We start from the raw sequence: 22,601 nt of genomic DNA, 5'->3' as shown, positions 1-22,601 counted from the left end.
CCCTCCAATTTTTCAAGACCAAATTATTATAGCAATTGGACTAATTGCGAAAAAATTCGAACAGAGCTTCCATAATAACGAAGCATTGTTATTTCTAAAAACCTGAAAAATCTTGAATAAAATTCTTGGAAAGCGTAGGGGTTTATGGATAATTCTGGGGCCGAGCTCCGGCGAACTCGCCAAAAAATTCAATTTTCAAAGGCTGTGTAATCCTCCCTCGGTGAATTTACCGTTAAAAATGGCGCATGTAAATTCTGTTACGCGGCGAAGTAGCGTTGTAACCTTGTTAACGTCATATAATTGGGCGCAGCGTGTGCATCGCTCGCGTGTAACAAGTTGTTCGACGGTAATAAGCGTGAAATAAAATTGTGCGCCGTATAGGAGGGCACGGTGCAACTTTTCGAATAAATAGAAAACGTGACAGCCAACGGGACCACGATATCGCGAATACATGTGTCTTTCTATGGTCGTTATCACAGACTCGCGTGCGCGCATTATAAAGCTCGTGGCTAGAGTTAATCACGGTCGATTATTAATCGCGAAATATCCACTTGATCATTCAACGCGACTACTTTCTGTGGAACTATGCGAACTAGTGAAATTTGACTCTCATTTCTAGTTAATTATATTCCTGAAATTTTAATACATATTAGTCTATTGTGTATTATATTTACTCAGAAATAAATGTTGAAATGCTTCTGTGGTAAAGTATCGCTGGAAAAGTATTCGTGACTCTGAACAAATAGTACTGTGGCTCTTCAGCGACTCTTCCTTGGTATTCTATGGGTTAGCAATAGTTAATATTTTCCCCCAAATTCGTCTCTATCCACTTCACAGCGAATTCAGAACCCTGTTTAGAAGAACTCCGCATCGTGGAGCATTATTTCGCAACAGACTGACAAAAATTGTACCAAAAGATTGCACGAAGATCGCCAGGCAGAGCAAAGGGGTGGTAAGAGGGTGTGGAGGGTGAAGGAGAGTAGTCCGCGGGCGAAAATCCTGAACTCGTCCCGAATATTGCGCTTCGATCGCGCGCGTGCGATAGGAAACTGTCGACGACACCTCCAATAATTAATGCCCAGCCCGAGGGGGTTTAATTGATCCGGTTCCACGGTTCGATTATCGAGACCCCATCTTTCACACTCCGCGCTCGCGTCTGACCTCTAACTCACTCGCGTTTTGCCCCTCCCTCTGCTCACTCCACTGAACTTCTCTCCCTTCCATCTCTGCGATACGATTCCCTTCGTTTTACCTCCCACTTTTCGCATTTTATCGTTACCATGCTTTATCTTCAAGGCGAATCTCCCTCTGCAACTCTTCTCTACGCGAAAGGATTTTACGTTTGCTATCGGATGAATATCGAGCTGTTATCCCCTTTGACCTTTATAGAGGCAGGACGACTTATTCGTAAGAATCTTTCGATCTGCCGTTTACTGGTGGTCAAGGAACACTGGCGATGCGAAGGAACCGGTGAATCTCGAAGGCAATCCTATAAATTACCGTTCCTGGGGAATATATTTCTTTTTCTCGGACTGTGCTCTTTCGGTCGTGTACTGGGCTCCCTTTTTCTTTTGCCTTCTCGAACTCTTGAGGAGGCGAAGGGGTGAGGAGGGGCGAGCAGCCCCGACGCAGTGACTTTCTTCTGGGCAATCAATTTCAGTCGCAATACTCGGTGTCTTTGCTGTTTAAACAGAGGCTTCTGATAAACCAACAGTGTTTGTGTGGTTTACTGTAATGGGGTGCAATGTACTTTTGTCTTTAGATATATGGTTATTTTAAATACAAAGCTTGGACATCAAGATTATGCACTGCGCGATTTTTTTTCTCGAAATGACAGGATTTTTGAGAATTTAAGTGTTTGTTATAATAATGTTGAATATGAATAGAAGACAGTGTGTTTGTAATGCGGTGGCAAAGGGGAGGCAAAGAAAGTGTCGACGCGTAGAACAAAACAGACACTTGCACACGTTGACCCGTGAAATTGCATTCGACAGAGGGCTCTCTCTTTCCTCCCTCGCCCTTCTTTCCATTCGATAAAGGGAAGTAACGGTTCAAGTGTGCCTCGACCGAGGGAGGATGGGGTGTGGTTCGTTCCATTTGCGGATTTTCCATTCTGTCCGTCTCTGGAGCCGTGCTTTCACCCTTTCTGCTCGCGTGTCCGCGTCTCAAGGCTTTCGTCGACCCTTTTCCCTCCACGAGTGACCTCGATGGCCTTTTCTATGCTGGTCATCGGAAGAAAAGCGCTCGAGGGGCTGAAGAGAAGAAGTGGGAACGTACAGTCGAACCGAAGAAATATTTCCAGGGGTTCGTAATTTATAGAATCGCTGCTGAAACGTCAGATCCGACGCCGCTGGAACTGCTTAAAATCCAGCCGACGTAATTGGACGAAGCTTCCGGCGTAACCTTTCGCGTAATCGCGTGCCGTCAATCTCCTTTCACCCTTTTTTCCCTCAGCACCGAGAGGATCCTTCGACATTCCACCCTCCAAGGCTGGCTAGAAATTTCGAACGAGTCTGCTCCCTCAGTTCCTTTGAATATTTCATGTTACGAGTGTGTCTGATCCAGCACTGACCTGCTCTACTTACTGGACTTAATTTCCGTGTCCCGTGGAGCATCGCGATATTTTCTGATCCAATTTCTATTCGTAAACTAGCGTGTAAGGTATCGCTGCGAGAGAACGTCTGATAAAACTTACTGCTGTACTACTTATGGACTCCCACTCGACTTCTGCAGATCAATGCACGCATCCACGACCCTTTCGAGAGTTTGCACCAGTTTATTGTCGAGCTCTACCTCCGTCCTATAAAAGTTTCTGCAGCATAAGGATGGATCTGCTTCGACGTCTGACCAAGCACGGCACCGTTCCACTTACCGAAAGCTCTTATTCTAAGAAAACAGTCCGCTCAGAGTATTCTGAGCTCGCGAAAGCCCCTCGCAGAGTACTGCTTCAAAGAGTCACTTCTTTCGCGACGTTCAATCCCTCGAAGAGAACTCCCATGAAGATTAATGGATCAGCAACGATCCAGTTTCATCTCCGCAATCAACGTTGCTCTTCTCCCTGCCCTTTCATAAGCATCGTTCCAGGGCGGAACGAAAATCGAGACAAAGAAACGGGAGAATTAACCGGGTCCTCCGTTTGCAATGAAAATTCAATTTCGTTTGAACGTCTATCCCCCCTCTTTTCCTCTCTCGTTACCATCCACCCCGCTCGGACGAAGTTTGCGCGCGTAAAGCTGATCCGCGTTTACGCTACGATTAACTTTCTCCTCCAGTCGTCGCGATAAACAAACGGGCCGAGTCTGCTCCCTCGGACGGAAGCGAAAGAAAAGTGAGGGGGTGGAGGGAGAGGGTGGCGAAAGTGGCTGAATTAAACGAGCGAACGTTAACTCGCGACTCGGCGCTGGGAACGCTTCCCCCACCCCCCTTCCCTTTTGTTTCGCCTTATGAAATCTGCGATCTCCTAGCCGACGCTTATTAAATCTGCGATCTCTCGTTCGCTTTGAAGACTCGAAGGAAACCATGGGCAGAGAGTCGAGATCCTTTTTCTTTTTCTTTCCAAGTGTTTTAAGCACCGGGGAAGGTATTGTAAAGAGATAGGGTTGCTTTTGAAGGATTTGTAATTATGTGCTGGGTAATAGTTGACCGGTGGACCTTGGACCTTTTCTCAACTTCAAATTTAAGGTCTTTTATTTTAGTAAATATTGTTAATTATGGTTATTGCGCTTGCAAGGAAATTAATATGTACCGTGTCTGGCCAAGCACTGATCAGTTCTACTTCAGCGACTGGATTTCGTTCTTATACCTTGAACTCTCAATAATTATAGCGATGGTAAACTTCTATACTGTATTTAGTATAGTCTATACTGTATATAGTGTATTCAAATTTTTCTTCAAGCGAATGGACATAGCTGTCACCCTCTCCAACGCAGCTTTCCCCTACTTTCCCACTGTGGAATCCACAGACTCCACAATGGTCGACCAAGAAGATTAATTAAGAGGGTCAGAGAGGAACAGGTCGTTCCAAGATCCCCGATCGATTGAGAAGGCAAGACCGAAATCCTTGAAGCTCTCCAGCGAAGTCGGCGCAATACAAGCGGTTTAATCGCGCGATCGGAAAACAATTTAGCTTTAAGGGGGTGGCTTGGATATAATCTCGTTAAGTAGCAGTAGCCAAGGGGAATAGAAGCCGAGTAGAATATAAATACGATAGAGTTCGGATAGAAATTAAGTGGAAAATAGGATTGGAATGGACGCGCCACGGGGATTCGCCGCGAGGGTATATAAGCGGATAGGAATTGCATCGGGGAACAGGTGGGACAGCAGAATTTAAATAAAACGCGAACACAGAGTCGTGGAAATTGCACGGGGATAGTAGAATCCGCGCGTGAAACGCGGATATGAGACGCGGGAAGCGGGGGCGGTAGAATTTAAACGGATTCTAAATATCCCTTGCGCAAAAGCGCAGAACAGATGGGTCGTTAGGGGAGTATTCTATTTTAGAATATTTCTCGCGGTCTAAAAAGACAAAGTTCCCGAACGGATCGTTTCTGAAAATATTTGCGCTCGTTTGTTAACCACTAACCAGCGCCTACACCTTTTTTCCGTCCGAGACAAACAAAAGAGAATTCCAGGTTTTCGCGTTATTCCGGGCACCGTCACAAGCTTGGACGCTGGGTGACTTACCGTCTCGCAAATCTATATTTCTTCGGTGTAACAAAACAACGGGCAACGACGGTAACGAGGAAAGTGACAGCGGTTCGGAAACTCCTGTTGAGCCCGCGTTAATCCGAATTGATGGCTGTGGCTCCTGCTGCTTGATAATAAATAAACGCGAACAGGGTGACAAAAAATTTGGCGAAAACCTGGAGTGATATTACCAACCTGTGGATACGTGGCAGGACGATTCACAGTGGCCATCTGTGTTTCAAATAATCTACAAAGGCCAGTGTCGGTAGAACCACCGACTTTTCTACTGAAACCAGAGCTCTGGATATTCCCGACAGGTGCATCTATCGCTGTAGAAGCTTCAGCGAGACCTCGGCAGAAAAACTGGCCTCCTACGAGCCTCATTCAATTGAATTAAAGAGCACAGAAAAAGCAGCGGAACCGAGGGTCTCCCAAAACCACCCCCAATTACTCAACGTGACATCATCCCTCCTCGACGCTGCACCCTAAGTTCTACCATGGATTGAACAGGTCTGTCAGTCCACGGGAGACTCAATTAAGTCACCCTAAACGCCATCGAGTCTCACGCACACCGTCACGTAAATCCTACACCCTTTCCAGACGGGCAACGTTTTTCGCGGTATCCGTCTTCTTGACGCAAGGAGTCGTGGCTCGCCTCTGGAGCAGCTAAGCCACTTCTGCGCAGTTCGGTGTGAAAGAAACTTTATCGTTGCTGTCAGCCACGAGGTAGACGAATGGCACCCTTAGCACCCTTATCTATCCGCAATTTTTCCCTTCGGCTTGTCTCCCTCCCCGTGTCGCGTTTTTTAATACTTTCCCCTCGAAATTCTGCACCCCTCTGCCTTACGATTCACACTCAATGCGCATTAATATCCTCGTGACGCGCAGGCCACGGGAAGCTCTGGTCCAATCCGTCAAATCCGAAAAGCCCTGTGAAATAAATGTCTATCGTGATGGGGAGAGGGTGGGGTAGCTGCACAGGTCGATACGCGCGACACTGGGACTCGATTTTAAATGTGGGTTGAATCCAATCGAGCATCCAGTCTCGCTACACTGTTTTAAACGATTCCGTTTGAGCGGGGCTAGTGTAGGGTGGATATATAGCGGGGGTGGTTTGCCTCTGAGTGGTCGAAGACCTCTACAAATGTTTTTCGAGGGATATATTTGGCGAAGAAGTAGAATAGGTCGTGGCGTAGGCTAGTGGTATAGATCAGGGCTTCGCGTGGCAAGTGAAATAGGGTCGACAGTGGCCAGACAAGGCGTGTAGAACTCTACTGCTTCAGTAGAATGAAGTGTGATCCCTTCGTCGCTGACTATACATTTTTCCTTGTGAAATTTCTATGTAAATGAAACTGCAAATAATATAAAAAGGTTAGATTTCATGGAGACATATCTGAATTTTGAATAAATATTAGTCACAAGTGTCAAGCTGCCTTATATACTTCCTAGTGAAATAAGTCTACGTGTGATCAAACGAGGCTAATATTCGCTGCATCGACGACCTCACGGAGGAAAGACCGAGGCAAGGAACTTAGCGGCGATGCATCGTTTTCTCCGTGTCTCCGGAAGTTGTTTCCACGGGGAATAAAGTTTCAGGGATAAGCGTCTCCGTCGCTGGACGAAGGGGGTGAGAGCGGCGTTTAAGTGGCTGTTTTTCATGCCGCCTCGTTGAATATGTATTCCAGTTATGTTCCGCTCGCGGCCGCGTGTCGTCTCGCGAGGCGAGCGGCGTGTAAAAGGAGGAAGCGTTAAAAGTCTCCCCCTAGCGAGGAAACTTCAAAGGGTTGAGGACAGATTTCCTTTTTCCACCCCTTCAATCTCGAACGTATAACCCTGTCTTTTATTACAGGTGAAGAGGGAGACCAGTACCTTCGGAGGGCCACCTCCAAATAATATTTCGACATTTTTGAGGGAGCGACACCTCGCGAGGCGACAGTTCACTCCAAACCGAGCGAAAATTGCGAATGCAGTGTCAGAAGAAGACGTCACCTACACCAGGCACTCCCTAATGCCGCGAAATTCCCATATCTTCGCCTGACGTACCGTCACTCGGCCCTTTCCTCGCTCTCCGCCCCCACTGTCTCTCTTTCGGAAGGAAGCCGAGCACGGCGGAGCTTCTTACATAAATCACGAGCATTTAACCCCGTTCGGAAGGAGCGGTGTCGCCCCTGCGGGGAAAACGAGACGATGCGCCGACGAAGCTATATTTCAAGGGATGAAACGTACGCGGATCGACGACGCTTTATCGGCCCCCATGTTTTTCGGGCCGAGTCAGGAATCTTCCTCGCGCTGACGCTGGATGGAAATCTTCCCTCTGTTTCAAGATCGCCGGGGATTAATAGGGGGTGGTGGGAGGAGATGATATTCTCAGATGAATTCTGAGGGATTTTTCCTGGCGAGCAGGAAAAGCTTGGGCTTTCTAAGTGGTTCTGTGACATGGATGATTTTATCTGTTAGTATATAATATGGTCAGACAGTGAGTAGTGTAATCTAGAATGTGGTCAGCCAGCCAGGGAATAATATAATATTGTACAGAATCAGATATATAGTAAGTAGAATAGCCTCGAATACGATCAGACATCTGGTCAGTAGTGTAGCCTCGAATCTGGTCAGGCACACATCAAGTAGTATATTCTCGAATATGACTAGACACATACTGACTAGTGTAACCTCGAGTACAGGCACGCAGTAAGTAGTGTAGCCTCAAATACGGTCTGACATCGACCGTACTACTCGCAATAAGTAGTATAACTTCGAATATGTCGTGACATCGACAAAAAAGGTAGTATTCCCTGCTTCTTTTTCCTTCTTTTAACTCACTCGTATTCCACCCCCGATACATATGAACAAGCAGTCTCGTTGGTTCGACGAGGGTCGATGCTCCAACGATTAATCACTCAGTATTAATTAACCAGCCAATCGTTCTCTCTCGTTTCGAGCCCCGAAAGACCTCGTCCCGTCCCCGTACGCGCGAGGGTTGAAATCGCTACGCCACAGCGCCACCCCTGTCGGTGGTTTGCTCGAAGGTCACGGTCCTTAACTTTTATAAGCCTCGAGCCGGTTCGTTAATTACAATCAGCCCCTCGATTAATCGTCCCGACGAATGGGGCGACGGTTCAAAGTGTTCAAGTGGCGGGACCACCCTCGCGCGAACTCGTCGGGGTCACCGCTTCGCCTTCGAACGCTCCTGATGGTTGCCGATCGATGCGAGGTGATTTATAATGCTGTCACGTGCAACGCTCAGCGACGAAACCTTCGCTGGTGGGCGTTCTTCGGGCCCTTTCGAGTTCCGACGATTTGTCCGATGCTGTTTTGCAGGGGATGCATGGGGAACGCTGTCAGCGAGCGCCAGGGGTCATTTGGGGGTCATTCTGACACGTCGTTTTAAAGTGGATTAGTTGATTTTATTGATAAGGGATCTGGGATGGCGAGCTGGACGTTGTATTTCTGTCACATGTTTCTGAAATTGTTTTAGAGGGTGTTTAATGACAACAGGTGTTACAACTTTTAAGGGATGATTTTATATTTAGATATAGAAGGGTTAGATTGCGTTTGAGGCTACCTAGGGTTCGGGTGAGATATGTCTGACTCTGGTTTTATTCTACCGCTGGTATACATTAGTTAGACCAGGCGCAGCTATATCAGTAGAATAAGTCAAGCATTTCAAGCACGTCTAGTAATTAATAACTTGGACAGGAAGCCACTTCCTAAGTGAAAATACTTAACTAGCATTTAAATTAATTCCAGAGACTTGTTTTTCACGTTCCAGCAATTAAAGCGCTGTTGAAATACCAAAAGAAAATATCCAGAATACCATCAGCGAAAATCTATCAAGTGGAAAATCAATAGCTGAGGAATTAGCGATTCAAGCGATCGTCACGATATTTCCTGGGTAATTAATAACCGAACAAGTTGCCGGATGCTTCGAGGGTAATTTCGGTGATTACTTCGCCAGCGATTACTGTCTGCTCTCTATCGCGCGCCCGTAAACGTGATTCTGAAGTTTCCGCGTGCTCGATGGGTAAATCGTTAATTACGAACAGCGCGATTAATCACGCTATTGGCGACGACGGCAATTAAAGCGACACGAGATGTAAACAAGATCCAAAGGACCTCTGCCGAGTTTGCACTCGACACTGATTACACTCTGGATCGAAATAACGATCTGAAGGAATAATTCCATCATTAAAAACCTCGAAATTTCTCGGCCACTTCGCTTTTGTTTACCATCGTCGGGAATAAATCATTAAAAAGAGGCTGGCGGGGTTTCCGCTCGAACCGCGGCCTCAAACGCGCGAGCAAATATTGCTCCAGACGAGTTTTAAATATCGCTCGCGACTCGTCGAGGTAATCGCGGCAATAATGGCCGTACAACTATCGCGGCACCGCTGTTTGCGCGAGGGTTTGAAATTTTTAGCAATTTCCTCGGACAGCGAGGGCGGAGGGTTTTTTAATTTTTCATAGCCCGCGCGCGCTGTTTACATTTTTATTTGCTTAACGCGAGCGAATCGACACGGTGCGGTCAACGCGAATATTAATCAACGACTGGCAAGAATCACTTTTTGCGCCGATCATTGATTGCGCGGTCTCGTTGATATTCCGCTTAAATAAACTAACGAATATAAAAAACACTGTGAAAATTCAATTCCTCGAACTGCGCTCGAGCGTTATCTATTTGTTAACCGTCGATAGACCGCGAGTTTAATTAATGGGATTCTGCCTTCTGGATGAAGATATCAACTGCTCGAAATCAGCTTTTAATTCGAAGTTAAAGCGAGCTCGCGTTCACAGAAATCGATATTTTGTTCCTTGGCCCTCTAGCAAATCTTTTCACATAGGTTCGAAAGAGGATCGTCTCGAAACGGATCCTCCCTGTTTCTCGCGCGGCTAGACCACCGTAGAATTAACCACAGCCCAGAGCTGTCTGCCAGCTCCCTTGCCCCAGGCTGCATTAACTTTCCGGATTGCGAGCACCCCCTGCGAAATCCAATTCCAAGGAACGTGGTCATTTTCGCGTCTCTTTTTCTCTGTTTCTACTTTCCCGCTTTACTCGCGCGTGCGTCAGTCCCGAATTTCGAGGCGATAGAACCAGAGTAGCTTTGGCTGTTCTTGAACAGAAGACACTACTTCGGATAGAATATTCAGGGAATTTGTTCGAAGTTCAGGCAAGCGATACAAGAGGATTTATCTACTTAGGATCATTCCTGAGGCTGATTAGTGGTTGACCTACATCACTAGGAACATAGTAGTCTATTTGTCGATATTGAAGTTCCTCGATAGTTACGTAGAACTTGTTGATACTGCAGCCCCTAATAAACTTATAATTACCAGATAATATAGATAGTAGGTATGTATCGAGTTTCCCTTAAATGAACAAAAATATTTATCTTATTCTTAGTTTTCAGAAGCTCCTCGTCCCACTTTCTTTTCAAACCTCAACAAGTCCCTCCACCCCTTAATCACCCCCAGAGGAACATCTCATCTTCCCCCGAGCTACTCCAAGAAGCACCACGAATTGTCTCTCTTCGTCATCGAGGGGATCCCGTCCACCTCGCGGCTTTCATAAATCATCGCGATTCTCAACCGTGTTAGAGGCTTTGTTCCACGTCGGCATGGAGAGCACCGAAGGAGAGAGAATTTTCCTGTCGGTCTATGGCGGGTCCCAGGCAACTAGTATTATAAAGGACGCGACACGTTGATCATCCCAGTGATATTCGGTAGACAGACGAGCGAGAAGGTGTCACGTCGCGGCACGTACGTCTGGCTGATATCACGGTTACGAGGTTGCAACGGGCGCTGCGCGCGGTTCGAGCCAGTCGATCGTGCCAGAGGCAGCAGGCTAGGCAACCTAACGCATCCGTGTTCGCTGGCACGGCTGGGGGATTACCAATGAGGCACGTCGGATTACCGCAGTTAGCGGTGTTCGTTAGACCACTATTTTAATTAAGACTATTATACGTGCGCGCCGAGTATTCGTATCGCGGGGGCCTGGGATGGCAGTTACGTGCGCGGATCGCTAAAACGCGACCGATTCGTTCCACCGACCTGTCGATTCTGATTATCGACGCGGGGCTGCTCGACCATCCGCGACGGAATTCAGAGACTGCTGAGTCTGGTCTTTGCGAAACGCTCGAGGAGCAGAGGTGGGAATTTCTGATCACGAGTGGACTGTGTTGGAGTAGTTTTAGGTACACGTTTTCAGGGGAATTTTGGAGGTTTGAAATTTCAGAGTTTGACACGTACCTCGTTGCAATTAAGGGACACGTGATGCTGGGGGAGGCCCAGGCCTCAGGGCTCCAGGGTGCGCACTCGTACAGCCTCAGCTCTCGTCCCGAGACCGCTCCGAAAACACTTCGCCATCCCCCTGTGCAGCCACCCCCGATGCCGAATCCGCTCCCAGCTCCTCGCGAAGTACTTGCGCTGCTTCCTGCGCCGTCTTCGCTGCTCTCGCTACTGGCGCGTCCATTCTGTGAACAGGAACATCAAAATTTTGAGTAATAAAAAAATAGAAAAATGGGAGAATAATTAATTAAAACCATCCTGATTTATTGAAGCTCGAGTATGCAAACAAAGGCTCGAGAATCTTCGTAAAAAAATATTCCACTTTCCATTGAGGACTGAATGAAGACACAACAAGTAGTATAAGTCAATGCTCGGTCAGACGTGGAGGTATATTCGCCTGCAGAGTGACCAGAAGTCTTCATGTTTTCCTAAACGAGGTAACAGGAGCTAAAAACTGTGCATTACATCACTCTGGAAGAAACGATAGTCATGGGAAAAAGGGGGCGAGAGAAAGCGAAGGTTTCCATTGTTATCGACGGGGGAAAACAGTGGAAGCATCGACGGTGTTTTTCGTTCTCGTTGCATTCCAGACATGCGTCGTTCGCAGGCAAGAACGCCAGCGAGCGCAGGGGCAGAGGGAAAAAGCGGAGAGGGAAGAGGAAGAAGCAGTGCCTTCGAGAAATGTAGCCTCATAAGTGTCAGGCGCATTTTCCTCGTCGCGCTTACGAGGAGACAATATCGAGCGAGGGTACGACGACGTAACTGTGTATTGCGTTCGTGGTTTTCGCCACGGTGGGAATGCATGGGCGGGATGAGGACGCAATGCCCTCCACCTGGCTCCCCGCAGGGATGATACATCGGGGATTAATTGAACTGTCGAATATTGACATTCCGCTGAAAACGGTGCGTGTTTACGTTGTGATGGTTACATCACGTGCCAGCGGACCCGTGTCCTCTCTGGTTACGTTTCGTTTCTCCACCCTCGATTCACCCCTTCCTCGGCTGTACTTCTTCGCGAACATTTCGCCCATCTCTGTAGTTTTATCTCTGGGAAGGGATTTTTCGTCCCTTCATCCCATTTCACAAACCTAGTCACGCGACTGAGGAGATAGGAAAAAATTAAACGGTGCAGAAAGATGAAAGTGCTTGATTTTTTTCTCTGGCCAATGGTGCATTAGGGCAGTTGCAGCTTTTCGTGGAAAAATATGCCGTTTTTGGAAATTTCAAAATTTTAAATATTCAAGTTTTGTAATCCTCTGTCATCGCGCACGGGTAAATATTTCCAGCTGAATTGATGCTTCACTAACAATTGAAAAAAAGCACTATTCCTGTTTCCTTTGAGACAGACCGAACCGTTTAATAGCCCTCTCGAATCTGCGGTCGCGTTTCGATTTTTATATCCCAGCATTTCATCAAGGACGTGTATTGGACAGTGTTCTATTAAGTCCTGCGAGGGGAGCATCGTCTGACTCCGCTGTCGATTATTATTGCAACAACAAAGCCAGCCAAAGGGGTAGCCCAGCCAATTTGTCCTCTGGAAAAATTGACGTCAGTCTTGCTAGCGAATATCCAACGCGTCGATACACCGCCAGGGAACCCTTTCTTCGAAACTGTACCCGCTCATCCGTCATTCATCCCCTTCTGATCCTCCTCATTCCCAAAGACAAACCTTTCTCCCTGGCTAGCCAGTTTACCGAGAGCCTCGTGGACAGACTTTAGAACCCAGCGACGATAATGGGTACATTTTTCAATTATTCAGAGTAAATCCAGAGCGGGCAGCTTAAACGATAAAGATCCGAGGCTGAAAGAAGCCCCGACTGTTTTCAGGAGACAAAGCTCTCGCCCCCGATCGATAAGAATTTCACGTCCCTTTCTGGAGTTCTTTTGAATTGGTAAATCGCTCGACTGCCTGGAGAACTTTATTCGATGACCAAGATTGAAAGGATTTATAGCTCGACTGTGGTTCTGGCGGTATTCAAGGCGCTTCGGCAATTATTTCCTCAGAAAGGAAGCAACATTTTTGTTCGCGAGGAACAAGTGGCCAGGGGACCGTTTCTCCGAGTTGTCCCAGAGCCTTCAAGAAAATTGAGGCTACTAACTCTTCGCGTCGGAGCTGCTCCCTCGACTGGCAGTCGGCCAATTCGCCCTCGTTTGCCCACCCTTGCACAGTGTATCGTGGCCCCGAACACGACGCGTTATCGGCGAAACTTCCCGCTGTAAATGTTGCCTGGGCTCTCGCAAGGAACAGTGGTAAATGAGCGCGATTGTCCACGTATACAATTACAGTTTTTCTGACCGATGGGAATCCTCTCTCGATCGTGAGGCCATGTAACACCCACGAAGCCACACGATTTTCATGCAATATTTTTAAACGTTGAAAACGGAGTAAATATTCCAATCAACTGGAACCCTTACTGCATGTTCATTATTAATTCAAATAAATTGGATAAATTGGAACATGTAAAATTCCTCGATCGTTTCCAATGGTATCAGCCTCGAATATATTCACCCCCCATCCCTTCCATTCGCGCGGCTGAAACCACCCTCGCCGCGATTCTGCAACGTTTCCCGCGTAACCGTAACACGCGGCAATAATAATGAAAAGGAATAATGGTCGGGTGAAAACCGCGCGAATCACGATGAATATGGTTCGTTGGGAGCGGAGTGGAGTCGATCGAGTCCGGATTCAATCAGCTCGAATTGAGAGTGTTGGGCGTCGGGGGACCGAAGGAAAAGCTCGCGATACAATGCCTCGATCAGAAAACCGCGGATGCGAGTCTGAGCGGGCGGTAAAGTTGAAAACGTTGGCTGTAGGGAAGAGAAGGGTCGAAAGTTCTTCTGTGAGAAATGTGACTTTGGAATTTAGTTTCTTAGGGAAACGAAGACCTGTTGGAGGGGAGAAAAATTAGTCAAGAATAAAAAGAAATGCACCTAGGACACTGATAAAATAAATTATGGCATAGGAAAGTTTTAGGCAAAAATCAGCTAACTTTGCCAGGTGATAACTCCGCGGAAAATCATCGTAGGATGATGATTTTTTTTCTAAATTACAATTTAAAGTCTTGACTGTAAGATACTGTGCCTTAATATTAAGTTTAGTAGACCTCTACTACTGTAGCGCCATAAATCTGAAGGCTTGTTTATCGTATTGAAAATTCTAAAGTTTGACGAAATGCACAGACTTGCTAAAATTTTTTTTTCGGAGATACTCTTTACAGGTGCATAAATTCTTATCTTTCCCCTTCAATTTAAAAAAAGATCAAGTCGCTACGATTTTTTTTCGCAAAGTTATAGCACTTCAAAGTAACCCTTGCATTTTTGCCATGTACTGGCACTACCCCATATGCTATCAAAATGCAAGGGTTACTTTGAAATGCTGTAACTTTGCGAAAAAAAATCGTATCGATTCGATCTTTTTTTTGCCTTGAAGGGAAAGGTTCGAACTTTATGTTCCCTTAAACGCCATCTCAAAAAAAAATTTTTCCAAGTCTGTGTATCACGTCAAAGTTAGTAATTTTCAATACGGTAAATTGCAAAGTTTGACAAAATACAGAGACATATTAAAATTTTTTTTGGAAATGCAGTTTGCAGTAGCATATAGATTGAACCTTCCTCTTCAATTTAAAAAAAAGATCAAGTCGCTGCGATTTTTTTTCGTAAAGTTACGGCACTTTGAAATAACCCTTGCATTTTTGTCATGTAGCACTACTACCCCATGTGTAGCAAAAATGCAAGGGTTACTTCAGAGTGCTGTAACTTTGCGAAAAAAAATCGCAGCGACTTGATCTTTTTTTAAATTAAAGGAGAAGGTTTGCGCCCTATGCTACTGTAAATAGTATTCCCAAAAAAAATTTTTCCAAGTCCCTGCATCCCGTCAAATTTTGAAATTTGTAATCGACGCACATGTTCTCAGTTTTAAGAAGTTGCAATGGACAGCAGCGCATTGAGCTTAAAATCAAGTGATATTATTTTACGGTCAAGACTTTGAGCTATAGCTCAAAAAAAAGATCGCGGTCCTACGATGATTTTTCGCGACGTTATCGTCAGTCAAAGCTAGCCGATTTTTGCGCAAAACTTTTCTGTGGCATTATTTTTTTTCACCAATGTAAATAATTTTCTCAAGAAAATTTTTTATGGTTTTTAGAGTGTCCTGTGCGTATTTGCGTCAGGGTGATCCAGCAGTGGTTCTTTTTTATTCACCATTCGGCGGAAATTGTTCGCGTGCAGCGGAAGCATTCGACCGTATCAGAGATTTATGCAGGCGTTAAGGTGGTTACGATCATTTTCGCTCTAAATTAATGAGATACGTGGAAATTCACAGGACTTCGATAAGACACATAAACTGCCTTTATCCTGAATCAGTTTCTCCAGCGAAACGACTCGCGAGTATGGGAAGGTACACGCGTTTGCATATCCGTGAAATTATAATGACAATTAACACCGTTCTAGAGTGACGATAAAAAAGGGGAGGAAATGAGCCAAGTTTCCGAGAGTCTAGGAACGCTCCAAGTACGCTCGCTGTTTTTCACCGTCGATCTTCCGCTCAGTCTACGCTGGATAACCGATGCACCGTGACGCGGCGCTTTAAAGGGTTAACAAAATTTCCCAAGTAATATGCATACCTCCAGGGAACTCGACGGGCAAGCTAGTTTGCTCTTTGCCCATAGACATGGCCGCGTGTCTTCGAAGAACAAGCTGACGCTCCCGTGCTGGTTGCGCGAGACTTCGTTGGAGAACCTGGCCCTTTTTACCTCGAATTTGTTCGAAACTTCATTTGCACTCGCTTAAAGAAAGTTAGGGGAAAAAGGCTGGCATCTACTTAGCGCCGAGGACACGACGGTCATGCTACTTGCTCTCTCCTGGATCCTCGCTAATTCTGACGCGCTCTGGGAACCCTTTGAGCGTGACGTTTTCATGGTGCATTGATAGTTCCAGCTTCAGGTATTTCCGACGTGACGAGTCGATGGGATGCGAAGTAATAAAGTAATGGAGTTTGAAGTGGGACGAGGAGGAGCACTGTTTCAACTCTAGAGTGGAGTTACAAGAGTAGTTCGCAAACACTTTTCGGTCCCTTCGTGTAGCAACAGTCGTTCTGAGGCAGGAGTTGAAATTTGTGTCTGTTTTGTGTCACACAGAATTACTTTTTAGGTGATACAAGCGTATAATATGGCATCCTTGTTTTACAAACTAAAAACGCTGTGGTTTTGATCCACTCTGATGGATTGCATTTTTTCAAACAATTTGGTGCAAAAGTTTCAACGTGTGACAAAATAGGGGATCGGTTTACATTTCGCACGCGAGACGCGCAAAAACGTCCCAGCCGTGTAGAACTCGTGTTTGCGCGGCGCATTTACGCGATTGGTGCAATAAAAATCGCTAATATTTTCGTAACGAATCCGATCGTGCCGCGACAAAAAGAATTATTATCAAAGCCGGTGTCCAGTCGAATGACATTTATCCTGGGGTAAAAAAGGGACAATGTTTCTGAATGCCGCTTCCTGGACACGAAATATCAATAAAAAACCGCCGACCGTATCACGTTCGCAAATCCCGACGCGTTTGCTACATTACAGGCGATGATTTATTTATTTGGGGGTTGAATCATATATTGTCCGATTAATATTTCACATGTGTTAACATTATTACTGCCGCACAAATCGACGACGATGTCACTGAGGGTAAAAAGGGGCAATTGTGTTCATTTTCAACAACACTTCCTCGGTACAATTTCTAGCGATAAAGTTTAAAATAATTCTCAGTCAACTCTAGCATTCACAGTTCACCAATAAAGGAGCCATCTGCTTAACCTAAAATCTCAAGTCCAAATCTTCCACAACCCCTCAGAGATTCAAAATCTCCCCTCGACGTCTGTAGAAAGGCCCGAGGCACTCGAATTCACAGAGTCATCATTCCTCTTATTACACCGAGAGCCTGGAATTCCGCGTCCACAGATCCTCCCCATTGACTCGTTCAACTACCCTTGTATTCGCCCCTGTGGCTACGCGTGGCCCAGCGGGGATCACGACAGAAGGGTTGAGAGAGCAGTTACACCCTGTTTCTGAGGGGCTCGACACATCTCCGCGTCGAATAAATAGCGTCCGCGTCGATTGGTGAGCTCGAGTCGGGGGGGTGATTTTCACCCCTGCGCCACTTCAACACTGTGACGCTGATTCTGCACTCCTTCTTTTGGATGCAGTTCCTTGTGCCATCGAGGAAGTGGAAGGAGATGCAGGAGAGTGGGGTGAGTCTTACAAGAGCGATAGGGGTGGTTTCAGGATGTCTCGGATTGAAGGGATGAAAGTTATGAGTAAACTAGGAATACTGAGCAAATCTTAGGTCATTCTTAGAAACAGCTTGAGAAGACTCAGCTTCGTTTGGGGAAGATTCGAGAGCAAGTAGCGAAGGTTCTCGGAGGGTGGCGAGGAAACCTCGAGACAGTTTCAATTGGCTTCGTTTTAGCAATCTCGACAACGTTTCTCGTTATTATCAAGGGGGGCGCGAACGAAGGCTTCAGAGGGCGAAAGAATGGGAAGAAGAGAAACCTCGTCGATTCTTCTTCGCCCCTGATAACCTCCACCCTCGAGAGAGACTCACCCCCTCGCTCGACGAATGTCGCAAACGCCGTTAAACTCTCGTTCTCTTCCTACCCTCGCCTTAATATATTTTCTCTCTTTTCGCTCGATTCCACCCCGCTACGCGCGTCGTAGATTGCGCCTAGGTGACGGCGAGGACGCAGACGAGCGGAGGAACTTCCGTTTCGCTCGATTTCACGAACGCCTCGCGACACGACCGAGGAAAATCCACGCCGACAGCGTCACGGTGCCGACGACAGTCGACGATAAGGCGTCGTTTCTTCGCTGCCAACTCGAAACTCTGCGAGGATGGGAGTGTACCATTGGGGTGGCATCGATGGAGCTAACAAATACAGCGATCCTGATTTCTCGCGGTTAGCTTTAAGGAAAGGACCCTGCGGATCAGTTTTGCGAAATGAGATTCGCGAAGGGTTGGCTTACACCCTCGTCCACCCTTAAATACTGAAACGATTCCTATGCTATTGGTCTCTTGCCATAGTTTACTTTCTGTTTGGGTAGCCCTTCCTTGGATGTATGCTGGAAAATAGAGGGTGGAGGGTGCCCGAGGGTGGTCGAAAAGGTAAACGAAGATCGCGAATCGAATGAGGCGATGTCTGTTTTAGAGGAGCTCGTGTTCTAATTAGTAAAGAATCTGGGGACCACCCCCTGATGTTGTGAAAGAGCACCTGTTCTATGCCTCCGAGAAAAAGGCACCCTAGGTCCATTCTTGCTTCGATATTTCATCCCCCTTTCTCGAAGAATAACACGAATAAGGCGATTAATCGTTCCTCGCTATGATCCTTTCGGCATAATTGATACCTGGGGTATCGAAGAAGAGAATTCCTTTCTCAGGTGATTTATTCTTCCCTGAGACCGATATGCTTTCATGACTAAATGAGTTGCGGTTTCTTTCGGTAGGGAATAAAGACCTGCAGTGGATAAAAGGAGAAGAAAGGCACCACAAATTGCTTCCATTAACTCTTCCTTGGGTTGCGTGGCAAATCTGCGACATATTTTTATTTTAGGTTGCTGATGCTGTAATTAATTATGAAGGATAGGTACATTTAGTACGGCAAAATATTTTCATAGATAAAAGGCAAATATTATAAGTTTCTGATGCAGTAAAATAAGATAACTGAAGAATAAGGGCAGAGTCAAGAAGTGAAGAAATGAAAAAGTATCGAAGAAATGAAGAGATACTGAAGAAGTGAAAAAAATGAAGAAATAAAGAAATGAAGAGATACTGAAGAAATGAAGAGATACTCTTGAATTTTCTTCAAGAAACTCACACGAAAACGAATCACCATCGAACCCAATTACCCAAAACATACATCCCCGCAGCAGATCCATTCGCGAGGAGATTGTCAGCGTCGACAAGCGATTAACAAGCTGGCATTCGCCGCAACAACGCATCCGCATACCTTCGGGTCGACGAGCGGTGCAACGTGTTGCACAGCCGCTGCCTCTGGATATTTGATCCCGAATGGGAGTTCAATCACAATAATAGAACCGCGACGGAAGAGGATGGCGAACACAGGAAGTGGCGAAGGATGGAGGTGTCGAGCTCCGAGGACGACGCCGACTTCACCGCAAGGAAACGGGCTTTGAGGAATCTGGTTGCCGTCTGAGCTGATGTTTGCTGGAAGGAAGAGGAGATTTCAGGTGCTCGAACAGGAGAGAAGGCAGCGGGTAACCAGGGGTGGATGGAAAGGAGAGGGGAGAAGATCAAAGAAAGAACGCAGTAGAGAGGGCAATCGAAACGACGAAGATCAAAGAGGGTATTGACAGAAAGTGTAGAGTATGGAACAGTGAAGCAATGGGAGTGGAATCTGGGGAAAGGGTTGACCGAGGGAGTGTAACGACAACCGCCGGTCGATCGTCGGGAAAAGTATTCCCCTGTAACTACTTTGATTGAATATGGCCTGCTTTAAAAGAAAGTTACACACTCGAAGTCGCTCGCCGGGAGACGAAACTTCACGCGCGCTGGTTTAATAAGAAACTTGCTAACAATTCCGCGGGAGCACATAGAGAGACCGACCGCAAGATTTTAAATATTAAATGAAGCGTAATATTCTCCAACTTCGGCTCTCCTTCCATAGAAGCCCACTTATAATTTCAACTGGAACAACCTCCGCTCTCAGGAATTGTCAATTCGATTAAGGAGTTACGACTCGGGTTCCCGAGCAGAGTTTCCACCCCCTCTCTGCCAATGAATTCCTCGGCGATATCGTTTGTCCCTTCGCTTCGAACATTGGCGAGCATCATCCTTGATCCTCCAACGAAAAACTTCCTATCTATCTAATTCTCGAGCCATCATCCGGATGAACCAACTTCGGATTACTCCTACGAATCGGCGAATAATTGATCAACAGGTCCGAGGTTCCTCTGTCGAATTCAATTACGAAGTAATCGGGGAATGGGAGTGGCATTAAAATTGCACGAATTTGAGCGGGGATCTCGTCTTCAGCTTTCCTACCTCGCGGCTCTAGAATCGATCGTTCGGAAAATTAGCTTCGAATAATCGTCACGCGACTACACCCCCTCGTTCCCCGAACTTGGCGAAAATCGGTCCCAGCCGATCGATATCGCGATTCCGCTTCATTTCACGGCGTCGCGCGTCTTCGGGCGAAATCGCGTCGTTGATAAGGGACGGTCGATTAGTTCTTCGTCGGTCTCCCTTTTCGGTTCTTCTGGATTCCTTGGTTCCCCTCTTCTCGAGGAGATAGTAGGAACTATAGACGCGAGATTGGCAAGTTAATATCGAGAAAAGCAATCCTGAGAGTGCAAATGAGTCTGGCGGATAGGGCTGCGAACGAAACAGAAGCCGAACGATGAATTTTCTCGCGAACACTGATTCGTCGACAGGACAGCCGCGGGCGATCATTTCTGTGGAAGATGTCTCGGTATTCGACAATTAGTCTACCTCAATCCTGCGAGAAGACGGCGCGAGTTAACGAGCAATTAATGCGTGGCCCACGTTCCCCCTTGGTTATTTTCGCAGATGGGATTCTTGTCCCTCCTGTTTTCCTTCCTCCTTTTTCTGGAACTCGTTTCGACGAGAAGTGGAAACGCGGAGAATATGAAAATACTCTAGGGATCCTTAGCTGTTCCTTGAATTAATACTGTGTTATTTTTAAAACTCAAAATATGGGTGTCTGAGTGTCATGAGATTTGTATGTACTTTTAATTTATTTCAAATAAATATTCAAGCATAAACCTATCTAACCTGTCATCTAACATTCCTCTCCCTTTACACTCCCATCCATCCCAGATTATTCTTTTTTCAAAAGAGGTGATGACACATAGCAAACACGACACTAGCTTTTCACAGTTCGATAACAGCAGTGTCTGACAATCACCGAACTTTACTACTGAAAAGCGCACCCTCGACGCCAGTGGATGTTTCATCGGTGCGTTGACCATTACTCGCAGAGGAACGCGTAGAAAGGGGCGTATTTGCTGGAAGAGCGTTATTGAGCTGCTTGATGGTGTAACCGACCTAATGGAAAGTACATTAGGACGTTCGTTTCACGACGGATGCTTAACAACGCTGGACAAGGTTCTGACTGGTGAAAACATCGTCATATCGCTGGGGAAACTGCCGGAGATCCTGCAAATATAACTTGGATACGAGCTTCGTTTACACTCCCTTAAACATGGAGCGTCTCAATTTGCGAGCAGACGCGTTTATATAGGGAGGGAATGATCCTTGGGTAACTGGCGAGCGATGATCGAAGGCTTTCTGGTTAATACGGGAGAGGAGGTACAGAGCTACGCCTTTGAAGGAGAGATGCTCTAAGGAACTTTGTTGGTAAAAATTACTATTGGGCAGCTGGACAGAAAAATATTATTTTTATCATTGAACTATGTTTTGGATAAATTGATCGATGGTCTGACTATATTCGAGGTTATTCTACTTACTGCGTGCCTGGCCACGTTCGAAATCGTATTACTTTAAAGGCTGTCTCGATATATTCCAGGCTATACTACTCGTAGAGTGTCTGATTACATTCGAGGTTATACTACTTGTCAAATGCCTGCACATGTTCGAGGCTATTCTACTGTCACAATGTCTGACTATATTCTAGCTTGTACTACTGTCTCAATTCTTAATTCTACTTAATGTTTCTACTATTCCAAGGTGTAAAATATATCAGCATTCTCCTCTCACCCTTTGATCCATAAATGTACCATAAATTACTCAAACCATCGACAAGCTCTCACCCCTTTCACAAGACCTAACTAGAAGTATTTCAACTACTCCTACTCCGAAGCATACACTGTCTCACAGTTTCACTTTGCATCGATCCATCTCTCACAGAGCTTGTCTCCCGTTGAACATGAAGGATGGTTCTCCTTGAAGCCCGCCCTTATCGCAGCGCCATGGACGGGATGATAATAACGAGGCTTTGATTCTTCCTGTTTATGATCGCGAATTACGACGGTGCAAAGGGGCTGCATTATGAAGCCTGCGTTCACTCGCGCGGAACCGTACTCTCCCACGCGTAAATAACAGACTAATTGAGCCGCAAGCAACCGAAAATTTATTTCCCGATTTTCCAAGATATTACACTCTCATGGACCTTTTTCATTCCCCTTGAATATAATTCTGAACGTAAAAATGAAAACCCCAAGGAATTTGTGCGAGCAAATTGGGGTGGAAGCGAGTGAAACTCGAGCCAAAACAGTGGCGAAGGTGGGTAAATAGGGGTGAACCCGATCGAAGACTTTCGGCGGATTTAATGACTCGAGACGAGAATTTACAGTGCTCCGTAAAGCGAGATCTCGATTCTCTGGGGTGTTTGATCGCGACGAGACAAAGGGAGCTAGAATTACCGCAGTCTCTCTGTGCCTTCGTGAAACGAACGCGGGAAACGACCAGCTGTTGCGTAATTAAATGCGTTCTGACGATGTTCGGGCTGATCAATCGTTAAAACACCGTCGCTTTTACTCTAAACGAAACGCCTCGTCTGCGCAGATCGAGGCTCGAAGTTGGCTTCCGTTTCCAGAGGACCGCTTTAAAATTGCTTATGTATTATCAACCCCGAAGCTGATGGAAAT

At 46.2% G+C, this 22,601-nt stretch overlaps 1 protein-coding gene across 3 annotated transcripts in view; it reads right to left on the bottom strand.

Moving 5' to 3' along the window:
* Positions 1-22,601, bottom strand: part of Syn1 (Syntrophin-like 1) — a 266,314-nt gene that overhangs the window by 5,168 nt on the left and 238,545 nt on the right. For all 3 annotated transcript variants that reach the window (XM_076390967.1, XM_076390966.1, XM_076390965.1), the window contains one exon: positions 10,930-11,153. In XM_076390967.1, coding sequence (XP_076247082.1) covers positions 10,930-11,153 — 224 coding nt within the window. The remainder of the gene's footprint in view (positions 1-10,929; positions 11,154-22,601) is intronic.

Source organism: Calliopsis andreniformis, unplaced genomic scaffold, assembly GCF_051401765.1.
Source record: "Calliopsis andreniformis isolate RMS-2024a unplaced genomic scaffold, iyCalAndr_principal scaffold0022, whole genome shotgun sequence".
NCBI classification, from domain to species: domain Eukaryota; kingdom Metazoa; phylum Arthropoda; class Insecta; order Hymenoptera; family Andrenidae; genus Calliopsis; species Calliopsis andreniformis.
Note: the sequence above shows the minus strand (reverse complement) of the source record. Positions and strands in the feature narration are given on the sequence as shown.